The sequence below is a fragment of the Vitis riparia genome, chromosome 5, assembly GCF_004353265.1.
Source record: "Vitis riparia cultivar Riparia Gloire de Montpellier isolate 1030 chromosome 5, EGFV_Vit.rip_1.0, whole genome shotgun sequence".
Taxonomy (NCBI): domain Eukaryota; kingdom Viridiplantae; phylum Streptophyta; class Magnoliopsida; order Vitales; family Vitaceae; genus Vitis; species Vitis riparia.
The window spans coordinates 7920709-7936633 of NC_048435.1; the positions used below are offsets into that span (position 1 = coordinate 7920709).

Consider the following 15925-nt stretch of genomic DNA (forward strand, 5'->3'; position numbering starts at 1 on the left):
TAAAGTTTTTGTACTAGGATTTTGTGAGATCAATTATTTGTATATCTTTGAGAGGAAGATTCTCAAATATGGGGTATCACTTAAGAGGTTGTTCAAGAGTAAGGTATCTCTTGAGGATTGTAAAGGGTGCTTGGAGCCAAAAGTTCAAGAAGGTGGATTGGAACCATAATCCAATTGTATTGCTTGAAGGCTTGGTTTGGAAGCCTTGAATTAGTGGAACTTCAAGTTTGGGATTGAAGCTAGAAGAGAGTGGATATAGGTCGGGTTGTGTCGAACCACTATAAAATTTTGTGTTTGCATTCTCTCTTCCCTACTCTTTTACTTTATATGCAAATTGTCTTTATATTGTTTTATTACATACTTGCATATATTTGTCTCTTACATTCACTTAGTTTAAATTTGCAAAAAGAGACCATCACCCTTTTCACCCCTCCCTCTAGGGTGATTACCATAGGTTGGATTAACCTAATTTTTCTAACAAGGCTATCTAGAAATGAGAAAAAATATGATCTCCCCCTCAAAATGTGCATAAATGGAATTAAATGAGTAAAGCTTAACAAATGTGGATAAATGGAATATATAATCAAAACAAGGTAGACAATATCATCTATTAAGATCTCATTAAATATCAACACTTATAAATAGATCATTATATCCATACAAGATAAACTGTCATTGCCAATAAATTAAAATATAGTTAGGATAATCCAATAATCAAAATATCCAACAATAGTAATAAGCTCATATCTAAGTATCCAAAAAAAAATCATGCCATAATATCTAAAAATATCATGTCATAATATCCAAAAGTCATAATCAAAAGCATAAGAGTATTTTTAAAATAAGTGTAAAATCAATCATCAACAAAACAAAATAATATCTATGCATCGCATCAATATGTCCAAAATGAAATCTCTTCTAGCTTCTACGTACACTTATATGAGTATGTCTTCCCCATCGGCAACATCAAAGGAAAAAGGAAAAATAGTAAGTCTCAAGGCAGGCAAGGTGGAGGTGAAAACACGAAGCATAGGTATGTTATCATCTCTTTGAGTTGTACAATAGTCGTACGTGACCTGATATTGGTTAAGTTTGGTTGCAAGGCTCTCATACTAGGTGGTGAAACTAGTCTAGTATTGTAACGACTCACTTTCAATCGTATAGATATTATCTGCTTTGAGTCTAAGGGACCTTCACAACTTAAAAAAGCATATACAAGGTTAAGGGGAATATACATATATAGCTCCAAGAAAATTTTCTCTTATCTTATGTTGGATATCACAATCATTCCCCCATGCAAACACAATGTCCTCATTATATTTCATAGGTGTTTGTTTATTTGGTCTCACAATCTTTTGAGACTCAATAAGGATATTATATTTGCATGGGGGTGATTGTGATATCTTAACATCGGATAGAGGAAAATTTTCTTAAAACTATATATGTAGGAATTCTTCTTAACCTTGGAGATGCGTTTTAAAGTCATGAAGGCATTTTGAGCCTAAAACATACAATATTTACATGATTGTTATAAATAGTATCAAAGTCGGTCTCTAACCTTAGTGTAGGAGTTTGTTTAGCTTCTTGAGGGGTGTCTATTTATTTAGTTTCATGGAACAAGATTAGGGCGTTGTGTTTGTATGAGGAGGTGATTGTAATGTCTCACATCGAATAGGGTAAAAAGTTCTTAGGACTATACAAGTGTAGGTTTCTTTTAACTTTATAGACGTGTTTTAAAATCATAAGGGCCTCTTAGGCTTAGAATGAATATAATATTTATATAGTTGAGGGCAAGTCGTAATAGATACTAATCTACGTGATCGTTTATCGAATAGAAATAATGGTCAATGACAATAGCCAACTCTTCATTGAAAGTCCTAAGAGAGCTAATTGAGTAGAAAGGTCTATCCATGGTGGATACTCTGCTCTAGGGGCTCATGAGGAATTGGAGGAGGGATCTCGAAGATTGCAGACTTGATGAAGAAAGTCTCCTCCATAGGAATGGTCGGCTCAATCTGTGATGGCTAGAAGGGCATATTAGGATGCTCAATACTCGAGGGTTTGTGTAGTCTCAGTTTCATGAGTCTGAGAAATCTCTTCAACCTTCATAACTCTAATCTCATCCTCATCCTCAAACTCGGGTGGAGGTGCCTGTCCAGCTCTCTTCCGGACCTATGATCCATATGAGAGCTTCTCGAAATGTTTCCGATCCATAGATTTGGCATTATATGTATTATAGATGGTAGGTAGTTGCATATCTCGCTCTCCTATCAATACAATCCCAAATTCCTTGCACGTCGTCATCAGAAAACGTTCATATGGCAAAACCTTAGACTTGCTCTCACAACAAGCCATGATATGTTATAGGATGACGAAACCAAGTTGATCCTCCTTCCGATCAGGATGGAATCAATCAGAAATTTCTCACAATATGAAACATCATCCTGGTGTTCTGAATGAATATATAGTTGATCATGTGGAGGAAGGCCCTAACTGAACCGTGACCGCATGGGCAGATGGCTTGGCTATCGAGGTGTCGGTAGATAAACCACAAAGCCTCTGGACAATTCTCCCCATGTCAAAGTCGTTGATACTCAAATCATTCTTTTGTCTCGAAGAGACATAAGGCAACTGAAGGGACATCCAGAATATGACAAATTTCGTACCCATGAAGCTTGATCGTCACACCCCGCACCATCAAAGTAATTGGTCCTCCCAACTCATATCACATATTCGAGTAAAATATGTGAACCAATGTCAGGTATACATCCTCTTTGCATGTTCCAGGAGACGACCATCCTATCTGGGTAAACAACTCCCCAAAGTGGAATAAGAATAAGAAATTAATTTATCATATTTTTGTCACATTGACTGAGAGTATTTTTAAACATATTATAAAAATATATAAACGTATTATTATTAAAAATAAAAATTACAAAGTGAAAAAAAAAAAAGTAATCGTCTTATTTGATATCTCATAATGAAGATTTAATTTAATATACAGTAGAAGGAAGGGAAGACTAGCAATGTTTTTTATATATGATATATTGATTGAGGGAAAATAATATATAGAAAAATTGTTAGAAAGCATAGATATCATGAAGATGAAAATATAAGAAAATATTTGATTGAAAATATTTTTATAAAATAAGAAAAAGTTAAGATTGAGAGAATGTAAGGAACATATTGGGAACTTTTTTGTAGATAAATTATTATTATTTTTTATAAAAAAGAATAAAGAAATATGGACATAGGAATATTTAGTAAATATATTATTCAATTGGCTGTAAATAAGCTTTGAAATTATTTAATTATTATTCTATTAAATAATTTATTATTTATAAAATATATTAAAGATTAAAGAAATATAGAAAAATAAGGTTAAAAAAATAAGTATATTTTAGGGAAGAAAAAGTCAATTGTTTATTTACTTTCTTTCTATTTATATCTTTCTCTAAACCTTCTCTCTCTCTTTTTTTTTAAAAAAAAATTCTTTAACATAGATTATTCATTTTTATAAAAAAAAATAATTTAAATAATAAATTATTTTTATATTAAATAATTTATTATTATTATTATAAAGGATAAAGACATGGGAAAAAAAAAGGTTGAGAGAATGAGAGATATCACGAATTTTCAACATATGAAATGATAGTTAAGAGACAAAAAGTTAACAAACAACTAGGATTCTTTACACATTTATGAGTAGTATAGATATTATTTGTCATATATATTAAAGATTAAAGAAATATAAAAGAGAGTTGAGAGAATGGAACATTGGAGGAACTTTTAATATATAAAGGGTATTTAAGGTAGTGTGTGTATATATATATATATATATATATATATATACAAAAGATAAATTTAGAAATAATTTAGAAAAAAAATATATAAGATAAAATAAATTGAAATAAATATAATAATCCCCTATTTGTATTTTTACAAGTTTTTTGGGCAAAATAATAATTTACAACTAATACTATTTTAAAAAACATATCATATAAATACATAAATAGAATAATCTTTTATTTTTGTTTTTATCTTTTTCTTTTGATATTTTATAAATCATATTTTTTGAAAAATCATTTAAACGATTTCCCAAATTTGAAAATTATCACATTATTTTAAAGTTAAATTATATGTAAATTTTCAAAAAAAAAATGAAAAACGAAATATTTTATTTTTATTTTGTATTTTAATAAAAATGATGAAGCATTAAAAAATTATTACTAATTTTTAAGAGTATTAAATTATGTTTTAAATCTATACTATATATAATTTTGAAATGTTTATATACTTTTTCCCCAAAATGACCTTATCATTTTAGTGATATCCATTTACGTCCTTTAAAAAATATTAAAATAATATATATACTTCATCAATTATTAATTTATACTTCCCTGGACCCTTAGGTTATGTTTAGTTCCCAAAAAAATTTGAGGGAAAATGTAAAGGAAAGAAAATAATGAGAAAAAATTGAAGGAAAAAAAAAGAAGAAAAATAAAAAATAAATTAATAAATTATTATTATTTTTTTTATGTTATTTCAAACTCATTTCACTTATTTTAATTATTTGATATAAAAGTTTAATAATTTGAAAGTAGATAAAATTTTAATTAATCTTAATTAGATTTGATTTTTTTTTTATAAGACAACATGATAAAATTATTTTTCTTAATATTTTTTTTTCTTTCCTTAATACTTTTCAATAACCAAATATAACTTTAAGAATTTCTAAAAATATTATTATTTTATATATTTAATAAAATTATAAATTTAATATACTAGCAGCAGTTGGGTCTAGAAGATTTTATGATTTAAACAAGGTTATTAATTTACCGGACATCCATTAATTGAAGTTTTACCATTGAAAGAAGTAAAAAAACTATAGTCTAATTTGAAAAAATAATGCAAAATAATGGTCATTGTGGGGTGGAGAGGACAAATCAATGTCAAAAAGTGAATGGGTGGTATGAAGTGTGGGAAGGAGGAATGAATGGTATGAACAGAAAAATCATTATGGATGAAGGAATGAACTAGTATCAACAAATATATCAAAGAAATGAATGGAAATGAACAAGTATGAACTAAAAAGTAGATGAGGAAATGAATGGACATGAATGAGTATGAACTAAAAAGTGAATGAGGAATGATCAACATGCATACCAAGAGAATGAATGAGGTTTTTTTTTTTTTTTTAATGAAAAAGGTAAAATAAATAGAGAATGATAGTTGATATTTATTAGAGTAAATAAGTCTTCAATTTTTGTAAAAAGAGCAATTTAGGTTGATATAATGATAAATACATGAAAATTTTTAAAATAGATTAGTTAAAATAAATAGGATGTGTTGGATTTAAGTAATATAATAAAAGCATTTTGAAAAGATATAAACAATCTACAAACACTTATTGCTCAACATAGATATTGTAGGTAATTTAGTTTTATGGTTCTTCATTATTTGTATATGGTATTTTTCTCATTTTGTATGAGCTTTTAGTAGGCATTTTAGGTAATTTAGTTTTACGGTTCTTCATTATCCGCAAGTGATCTTGTTTTCCACAACGAGATCTCATTCTCATTTTCATTCTCCACACGAGGTTAAATAAGGGAAGAGTCAATCCCATTCTCCACAACAAGGTTAAGGTGCAAAAAAATCTGATAAAAATATTGAACTTGGAAAACACTATGTAAAATATAAAAATTACACGTATAATAAATTATTTTGTAAATATTGGTTTATGTATTTATATTTGCATAAAATAATTTGTATCTTTTTATCTAATTTTCCGAATTACCCATTATAGTAATATAATCTTTTTAAAATAATAATTAATCCATTAAAAAAAAGTTCTAAAATTGGAAAAAATGGGTTTTGATTTATTAATTTTAAAAAATATAAAAAAAGAACTCATTCTTTATAAATCAATTTTATATTCATTCATTTAAAAATATTTTAAAGAAATGTCTTTTTACTTGATAATATTAAATAAAATTATCCAAAATGAATTGATCATTTTAATATGATAAAAATGTTTTACAAATAAATATATTGTAAATCTTTTATTATATAATATGAGATATGAAAAAATTCATCAAGATTCTTAATTCATAAATAAAATTTTTCTAATTCCCTAACTAATAATGATTTTATATAGTGTATTACGTAAATCCGCTCATCTTCTCAATTTATTTTCAATTATTTCTCAATATTTATATTTTCTACTAGAGTGTTTTAATTAAGTGAAAGTTAATATTTTATTTTTATATTTTTAAATTTAAAGTTTTTTTTAGTTTTAATTATATTTTTAATTTTTAAAATTTTATTTTATTAATCCCAAATCAGTTCTCATGGTAAAAAAAAAATTGTTACTTGGTGTTATTAACATGTAAAAGGGTCATTTTAAGAACTAATTATTTAAGTTATGAAAAAAATTCATATATTTAAAAATATTTTTAAATAAGTGAAGATAAATATAATTTATAAAAGATTGAATTCTTTTTTATATTTTTTAAAATTAGTGAATCAAAATCTATTTTTTCCACTTTAGATGGATTCTCTCTTAACATGTTTTTCTCGATATTTCTATCATCTCTTAATACACATCATAACAAACCATACCATAACCATAAAATATGATATTACAATTCGACAAAATATAATAATTTTAAAAAATATTTATTAAAAAACCAAAGTTTTAAAATTATTTCTAAATTTACAATACTTTCAATTGAATTTTAAAATTATCTTTTAAGAAGACAATTTATATATTTAAATTTTGTCTTTTCAAAAGACAATTTTAATGGATGTTATAAAAAATATCATAAATTTAAAAAAGATTTCAAATATTAAAATATAGTAGTATTGTCAAAAATCCGATGTGATATTCCAAAAGTATAATCAAATACCATCCAATTAATTTTCAACGCAACTTGAACGTGAGCGGACCACCTCTCAAGTCTCACCTACAACCCATGGAAAAATGCATATAAAAAGTGGAGGTGTCGGTGGAGCCCTCGCCCCATCCTAAAGCCAGATTTTCTACTCTCAGGCACAAAATGTGAGGCCAACTGGAGGCCCTCCAAATAAAACATCCTCCAAGTGGGTTGAATCCAGCCCCACCCACCCCTATTTGAATCTGGCCACATGGGTGGGACCACACGACTTAGCTCCACCCATAAACAGGGAAAATGAAAATCTCCACTCATAATAAATAATAATAATTATATAATCAACACTCACGCTGCCAACGCTGGCGGTGGATCGCGTTCAACGGCCGACACACACGCTTTCTAAATCATTCTTTTCAATCATACTCATTTTCTACATATTTGAATTCAGTCTAATTCTTGTCAATTTTTTTTTTAACATAAAGTATTTTTATTAGAAATGAAGAATAGTGTGTTGAGAATTAATTGAAGTAGAGTATATTAAATAACATACAATTCGGTATTTGAAGCAATGATTGATTTTTGGTTATTTGAGGAATTTAATAATTTACCATAAATATTAAATACTGGGTAAATTAGCAAAGTAAATTTAATTACCTTAAAATTTAAAGGAAGAGGAGAATTTGATCTGACAGCGAAACAATATGAATGGACCGTAACGACGTCCACGTAACACACACTGCTCACTCTCACACACTCGCTTTCTCCCTCTCTCTCTCTCTCTCTCTCTCTAGAAATAGAAGAATAATAATAACCAACAGCGTAGAGATCTAATCTCCCTGTCTTTCTAGCTCTTTTCGTTCCTACACAGCACTTCCAGTTTTCTCCCTGCAAATCTAGAGTGTTCTCACCTACAATCACTCCTTGTCTTTGATTCTTTGATTTTGATTCCGTCTCCAGCCTGCTGCAGATCTCGTGAGTTGTTCTTTTCACTCGTTCTGTGTTTTCCTTTTATTTTCTATTTTTTATTTTTTGGGCTGTTTGATTCTTTTGCTGGATCTGGGCGAATTGGGGGCTGTGCTTCATTGATTTCGTGGGTTTGGTGATCCAGTATGGTATGCTTTGTTGTTGGTTTGCTTGGGCCTGGTGATCCGTTTGGTTTTCGGGAAGCTGAAGGAAAAAAGGGTAAGGGAAGTGTGGAAGAGATTTTGGGTCTTGGATTTTTCTTGTTTTTAAGACCAAATGACTGCTACTTGGTTTTCAATATAAGTACTGGGAGTGGTTTTTATTGGTTTTGTTTGTTGGAAGCTTCACTTTCATTTCGATTCCGCTCATTTCTCCGGAACCAAACGGATTTATTTGATGTTTTTCGTTGTTTCTTTTCTTTGGGAGAAGTGTTCCAATTTGATGTTTGGTTAAGGCTTTTAATTCTTTATTTTTCAGATCTGTGAGTTCCAGTTTATTTCAACGTTTCTGGGAGCTTTCATTTCCATTCATTTCAACGATATTAATTAAAGCATGTACTTTCTCTTACTCTTTTTTACTTCTGGATAAAGCATTGAGCCTAATCAATCATTTTCATGGCCTGGTTGTCAACTTATAAGCTGGAAAGTGTCGGTGGTTACCCTTTGAACTGGCGTTTGGTTCTGCAAACTTGGGTTTGATTTTGGAAATCTTGGTTTTGTACAGGAGTTCCTTTTTATGAACCTGGGATCTATGGAATTTATATTCAATTCCGAACCCATTGGTACTTAGGGAAACTGACAATGAAATAGGAATCACAACTCCAAAAGTCCTGTTCCATTAATCAAACACAGGCTAATTGTCAGACTTATTCTGATGGCTGCTTGTCTTTAGTCCCTACAGAGTCATTTGAGACAAACTCAAAACTCTGTTTCAGTTCTGTCATACAGCGCTTAATGTAGGATTGTTAGCTCTGTATAGATGCCTACTTGCAGAAGCAATTAGGCATTAGACTGGAACATATTTGTTTTGTTAATTAGAAATTGTTCTTTCTTTCTTTCTTTCATTTGACAGGCAAATTAGGTAAAAATATTAATATTAATCAAAGATTTTTCTTATGCATACTATATCCTTGCTGTTCCTCTGTGGACTGGTTAGGTTGGAACTAGCTCTATATTTTTTCCCCATATCCTATTTCCTGCTTTGGTTGGAAGAATACAGTATTTCCCCTAATTTTGTGGTTATGATGCAAGAGCAGTTGGTTGCTAGACACTATATGATTTCTTTGTGGGAGTATTTTAATTTGGTTAGATTTCATGGGTTACCCAGCATGCATAGAAAAATCATTTGGATGTTTTGCCAAAAATGTGTATTCAAGAGCTTGTTTTACTACTGCTTATAATGCTCGTATGCTCTGCAAATTTCTTTGATAGTGTTTCTGGGTTGAATTTTTTCAGGGTCTGGTTCTGATACATCTGAAGGGTATTGATATTTTTATCTGTTGGAATTGATCCTTGTAAAGGCAGGATATGCAGGCTTATTTTGGATTGTGAATTTGACATAAAAAAAATTCTTATTGGTTTTGGCTATTGGCAATTTCAGTTATGGGACCCTCATTCTAATCTCCGTTTATTGACTTGAAAGTGGGAAGTTTTATTTGAGAAGTTTTTAAACCGAACAATGAGGGGAAGAGCGGATGGATCACAAAGGAGACGCTTGCTTCCATCTTTGTGCGTGGTGGCAATTTTTCTTGTGTTCCTATATGTGTATCATGGATCCATTTTTGGCTCGCAAAAGGCCTTAGAGTATGGCAGCAGATCTTTGAGAAAACTTGGTCTAACTGGGGATGACGATGCTGATCTTGGCAGCAAGCTAGATGAATCTTCAAGCAAGTTTGGCCAGGAAGATGGTGAAGATGATGTCATACCAAAGAGCTTTCCAGTAAGTTTCTAGTAGCTGAGCTGGAATCAGCACCAGTACTAGCCTCCTCTTCTCTTTGACACTTTGACTTGTTTATTTTTGCTTCTTATATTCAGTTTTCTTTTATTGATGGTGTCATGTTTCTGCTTCTGATTTTGAAGGTTTGTGATGATCGGCATTCTGAATTAATTCCCTGCCTAGATAGGAATCTTATATACCAAATGAGATTGAAGTTGGATCTTTCTTTGATGGAGCACTATGAAAGACATTGCCCTCTTCCTGAGAGGCGGTACAATTGCTTGATTCCTCCACCAGCAGGGTACAAGGTGAGAATGTGCGTAAGCTTAATAGTAACAAGGGTGTTGAAGGTTTCTTATTTTTGTGTCTGCCTCTTCCCTTGCAGATCCCAATCAAGTGGCCAAAAAGCAGAGATGAAGTATGGAAAGCAAACATACCTCATACTCACCTTGCACATGAGAAATCTGACCAGAATTGGATGGTTGTAAAAGGTGAAAAGATAGTATTTCCTGGGGGAGGCACACATTTTCATTATGGAGCTGATAAATATATTGCTTCACTTGCAAATGTAAGATTGATGCCCTGTTACACTATTAAAAAGAATGGGAAAGGAAACACATTTCCTTTATTTGGGATTCCTTTCTTGAATTATTTCTGTGTTCAATGTTATGAACATTGTCAAGCAAATTTTCTTTTTATTCTTTCTGCATCAGATAAAGGTTGATTCCTTTTTTTTTTTTTTTTTAATTTCATTTTAGGGATTTCTGGTTCTTTGGTAAATTATTTTAGTATTTTCTTCTACTGCATGGTTGAAGCAATAATTCTATTTGTGGCTTGTACTGGCAGATGCTCAACTTTTCAAACAATAATCTAAACAACGGGGGAAGGATACGAACTGTTTTTGATGTTGGCTGTGGTGTCGCAAGTTTTGGAGCCTATCTTCTTTCTTCGGATATCATAACAATGTCCTTAGCACCCAATGATGTGCATCAGAACCAGATCCAATTTGCCCTGGAGAGAGGAATTCCTGCATATCTTGGTGTTTTAGGGACAAAGAGGCTCCCATACCCTAGCAGATCTTTTGAACTTGCCCATTGTTCTCGTTGTAGGATTGATTGGCTTCAAAGGGATGGGATCCTTCTTCTTGAGTTAGATAGGTTGCTCAGGCCAGGAGGCTATTTTGCCTACTCATCTCCTGAAGCATATGCACAGGATGAAGAGGATCTCAGAATATGGAGAGAAATGAGTGCCCTTGTGGAACGCATGTGTTGGAGAATAGCTTCAAAAAGGAATCAAACTGTCATTTGGCAGAAACCTCTGACTAATGATTGTTATATGGAGCGAGCACCTGGTACTCAGCCTCCCCTCTGCCGATCTGATGATGATCCAGATGCAGTATGGGGTGTGCCGATGGAAGCCTGTATCACTCCTTACAGTGATCGTGAGTGTCTTCTTCTCTTGTGTGGCTTGTGTTGATATTGGCGTTTCCTAGCTGAATGACATATTTTTCAACAAAATGTGCACAATTATCTCAAATGTGTTAAACTTGGTTCCTTGTAAACTGATGTTTAAGTGATATTTAGCTCATTTAAGTTGCATAAAACTGGAAGTCATATACAGATATTACCTTTTTAGTTGAAAAAAAGTAGGTTTGGTCATGGTTCTCTGGAAATTGAAGGTTCTTAAACTACATGCTAACTAAAATTGTTGTGTGCTTTATTAGATGACCATAAATCCAGGGGTAGTGAATTGGCTCCTTGGCCAGCTAGGGCGACCGCTCCACCTCCACGTCTAGCTGATTTTGGCTATTCAAAAGACATATTTGAGAAGGACACGGTAATTTGAGGCAGTACCCCCTTGTCTGCAATTTTTTAGTTTGTAAAGATCCTTTTTGTTAGTGCATTGTGGATATGTTTGCAAATACAACACACACATACAAAAATGTGGGCTTACAAATTGATGGTGTGGTGCAGGAAGTTTGGATGCAGAGGGTTGAGAGTTACTGGAATCTCTTGAGTCCAAAGATTACATCAGACACGCTGAGGAACTTGATGGATATGAAAGCAAACTTGGGGTCATTTGCAGCTGCTCTAAAGGGCAAGGATGTTTGGGTGATGAATGTTGTCCCTGAAGATGGACCTAACACACTTAAACTGATCTATGACAGAGGTCTAATAGGCACTATCCATAACTGGTATGCATATTTTTTGAAGTTATTTTATGTATTTTATTTGCAACCTTAGGGTCTGGTAATATTTTTGAAAACAGTTGTCAAAAAAAACAGTTTTTTGGGAACTCCAATATGAAAAAAATATATATATATATTTTTTGCTTGTCCTCCATGTAGGTACAGTACACTTATGTACAATACAAAAGTTCCCAAAGTATTTTCCATTTCTTTAATTGTTTTGAAATGACCTTAAATTTGTTCTAAAAACAATCTGTTTTTTGAACAAATTCTAGAAACTTTTTTTTTTTTTTGTCAAAAGTATGGAAAATGTATTTTCTCAGTTAGAAAACTATTTTTTATTCCAAAGAACATAAAACTGTTTTCAAGAATAGTTTTCAAACAAACCCTTAACTTATCTTTTTGTTCTTTATGAACCATATCTTCTATATGAACTCTGTAACAATCATACTATGGGTACTGAGGCCCTAGACACCTAAAAGTTACTATAAGACTAATTTTTAACCAATCAAGATTAGTTATTATTACCACCATTTGTTTTCCTGTTAGTATTTTAATTGGTACATAGTTTTTGAAGGTGCACATGGGCCCAGGGCACAGACACATCCAGTTGTGACACTCCACCTGACATGGTTACCACCTTGGTGGAGAGGTGTCTGTTCCAATTTCTGTGCCCTTTTCCAAAATTGAAACGGAAAACAACATCATTTTGCCCTCTTTTCTTTGTTTTTCTATTTTTTGGAAAGTTGAAGGCAAAGCCGTTATGCCCATGACATTGTGTTGGAAGATGTTGACACGAAAAAGAAATGCTTATATTTGTCTCTGATTTCTTAGCACTGAAAAAAGAATATATATATATATATATATATATATATATATATATATATATAAGTTTCATCTTGGCAATTGCTAACTGTATTAAAATTTTGTATTGTTGCATTATATTTTTGTTGGATTCTTCTTTTAAATGCTTGGAATGTTGATCTTTTTGTTGCTTGGATTAGAATTTGGGATCATATTTGGTGATATACATGTGTATGACAAATGTTTGTATGTCCAAATTTATAATATTTTATAAAATTGATGTACTCCAAGTTGCTCCTCACTTTGTCCAGAGTGTGCATGCCTTGGGTTGTGCCTTGTCTCAAAGCTTTAGAAGACCTTTTGTGCCTGAGGTTTTGAGGACAATGTATTGGTATTAGATTTGGCACATCTGCTGTGCATGGACATTTTTCTATCATAGAAATATTATAAGCAGAAATATTTATGTTTTTGAACACCAAAAACAATCAAAATTAGATCTTGTATTTTGCTTTGTTTTTGTTTTGCAAGGAATTCTGGTTTTTGCTAATTTTTCTCTATCAAGCGCTTGAACTGTTATGATGCCTGCTGTGTCTTGAGAGAAAATCAAGAAGGAAAACTGACTTGATTTCTATGTAGTTAGAATGCTTGGAAAAAGATGTGAGTGGTGCATTTCCCATGTAAAACTCATGAGCCTGACAATTTCTTCGAGAAGAAGAGCAAAGAATGAAATTTTAACATGAAAAACAGACTTGATCTCCTTAAAAAAGCAATGACTGTTGATTTTTGTAATGGGCATACCATAACTCTAATTTAATAAGAGATTAGACATGGATAAACTGCTGATAAACTCTGTTTCAATTTTGGAGGTTTTGGCTGGATTTTCTTTATTTTATGCAGAGCATTTTAGTCCAAAGAATGTGTTACTACTACTATGACTTAATAAGAGCATAACTAGATTGTATAACTTACGAATATGGAGTAGGGCTATATTGTCTGATTTTAATATATTCAGGGAGAGAAATTAATAAATCCAGCTAAATAACATGAAGCAGCTGTGATTATAAACCATGAGAATGGTGTGAAAAAGAAAATTGAAACTCTGATTGAAGTTTGATGTGGTAGATATTGAAATTCAATTGACTGGATGATTTCTTTTGGCAGGTGTGAAGCTTTCTCGACTTATCCTCGGACTTATGATTTACTCCACGCTTGGACTGTTTTCTCTGACATTGAAAAGAAAGGCTGTAGTGCTGAGGATCTGCTGATTGAGATGGATCGCATTCTTAGACCAACAGGTTTTGTCATCATCCGGGACAAGCCATCAGTGATAGAGTTTGTAAAGAAATACTTAACAGCATTGCACTGGGAAGCAGTTTCAAATGAGCGAGATGGGGATGAGCTTGTGTTTCTTATCCAAAAGAAGATATGGCTGACAAGTGAGAGCCTCAGGGATACAGAGTAATGCAAGGCAACTTTTTCATACCATGGTTCTCTTTACATTCTCTCCTGCTCTCATGGATCAAGAAGCATGTTGCAGGAAGAGACCAAGTAATCCGGTTCATTTTGTAGCATTAAAATGATATTTTACATTATTTTTTATTTCCTTTTCCTATAATTCGGTTGATAAGCACTGGCTAATGACTACCAGCATTTATAGGCTATTCATCATTTTTGTCTGTTTTCCATTTTGGGGCCGACTGAGCTACTTCAGCTAATGACTAATTACCAGGACAAGAAAGTATGCCGCTGAAGTACATATCTGGCATTTACATTTATTCATAAATGAATCTCCTGCTTTAATCATTGTGGTGTACGTAACTTGCTACCTTGTTTTCAGTTCTACTGACTTATTTCCTTTTTTATTTGCTTCCCATTTTTTGATCATGCAGTGGAGGCCCTCAAGAACAGAACAATTCCTTTATGATTGGCAATTCAATCGCAACCGTACTTTTTTATGAACGAGAGTGTAACCAAGAAAAAAGAGCCGATTTTGGAAGTGTTGACTCAAAAATATGCATGGTAATTTTTTCTTTTACAAAAAACAAATTTTTGATAACTTGTTTTAAAAATAGGATAATTTTTTAGAATATGTTTTAATTATTTTTACTTAATTTTTTAGGAATGTTTTAAAAAATAAAGTACTAAAAGTAAAATTTATATTTAAAAAATGTTTGAAAACATGGATTGAGCCATCATTCTTGTCATTCTATTGCTCTTTGTATGGATATTGAATCCACAATTTATAAGTTTAAGACGAGTATTGCTTGTTACTAAATAGATAGAAATGATCTAAGACATTTCTTACTAGGACTCTAATATTTCAATCATGTTAAGGTAAATAAATAGCTTCCTCAAATGCTTATCAAGCACAGTGATGTGTACTGGGTAGGTGTTAGGCCCTTTTGTCTCTTGACTCGGATGGTGGCATTAAGAGCCTCATGGGTAGACCCTGCACCCATAAGGACCCTAGGAAGGAACCGATGAAGATATGGAAGTTTGGTAGGGATCACTCATGAGGCAAAGTGTTGAGGCAACACTTAGGTTGGAGCAAAGCTACGCCTACACCTACGGCAAGCTCGTGCACATGCCTACGTGTTTCTAGCAGCTCTATGCACACACTCCCGTACACTTATGCACCTAGCCTGTGCACCCGTGCACACTCAACACCAGGCCATGTGCTCATAATCAATCTGAACAATGGTGTAAATGCAATATAAGGCTTACGGGGGATTTATCTATTTATTTAATAAATAAATCTGTTATGTCTCCTCAAGTAGGTTCGATGTCTCCTTTAGAAATTTTCAAAATGACTTAAATTGCACTTTAAGGGGGGGAAGGGGAGATCCATCATGCCTCTTCGAGTAATGCCTCTTCCATAAATTTCCAAAATGACTTAAATTGCTTTTTTTTTTTTTTTTTTTTTTTTTGGGTGGGGGGAAAGGCTAGGTGACTTAAGGTGGACATCAGGGCAAGACCTTGGCCCACCAACGGGGCACTAAGGCATGACCATGACAAACAACATTTTAGCACGTACACATAGGCTTCATGACATTCATGGTGTGCAACTCTTGGTTGCAATGGCATGAGGCATGGTGCAACCTTTTCCTCCTTGGTATTGGCATGAGGGTGCTCAACCTTATAT

At 32.3% G+C, this 15925-nt stretch overlaps 1 protein-coding gene across 6 annotated transcripts; it reads left to right on the plus strand.

The window, feature by feature from the left end:
- Positions 1–7658: 7658 nt before the first annotated feature.
- Positions 7659–14586, plus strand: LOC117914305 (probable methyltransferase PMT3). Of its 6 annotated transcripts, XM_034829583.1 has the most exons (10): positions 7659–7865; positions 8002–8075; positions 9311–9335; positions 9456–9794; positions 9935–10099; positions 10177–10359; positions 10638–11232; positions 11515–11627; positions 11765–11985; positions 13945–14586. In XM_034829583.1, the coding sequence occupies exons 4-10, from the start codon at positions 9534–9536 to the stop codon at positions 14243–14245; spliced, it is 1839 nt and encodes a 612-aa protein (XP_034685474.1). In that variant the 5' UTR covers positions 7659–7865; positions 8002–8075; positions 9311–9335; positions 9456–9533; the 3' UTR covers positions 14246–14586. The 6 variants fall into 6 exon arrangements, with proteins under 6 accessions (XP_034685474.1, XP_034685475.1, XP_034685473.1 ...); XM_034829584.1 differs by lacking the exon at positions 9311–9335; XM_034829582.1 differs by lacking the exon at positions 8002–8075.
- The last annotated feature ends 1339 nt before the right edge of the window (positions 14587–15925 follow it).

What these genes read in the sequence shown, in the direction of transcription:
- LOC117914305 (XM_034829583.1), top strand. Translation starts at nt 9,534, where the DNA reads ATGAGGGGAAGAGCGGATGGATCACAAAGGAGACGCTTGCTTCCATCT. An exon ending in TATCACTCCTTACAGTGATC is followed by an intron (nt 11,233 to 11,514) that starts GTGAGTGTCTTC and finishes GTGCTTTATTAG; the next exon opens with ATGACCATAAATCCAGGGGT. An exon ending in ATAGGCACTATCCATAACTG is followed by an intron (nt 11,986 to 13,944) that starts GTATGCATATTT and finishes TTCTTTTGGCAG; the next exon opens with GTGTGAAGCTTTCTCGACTT.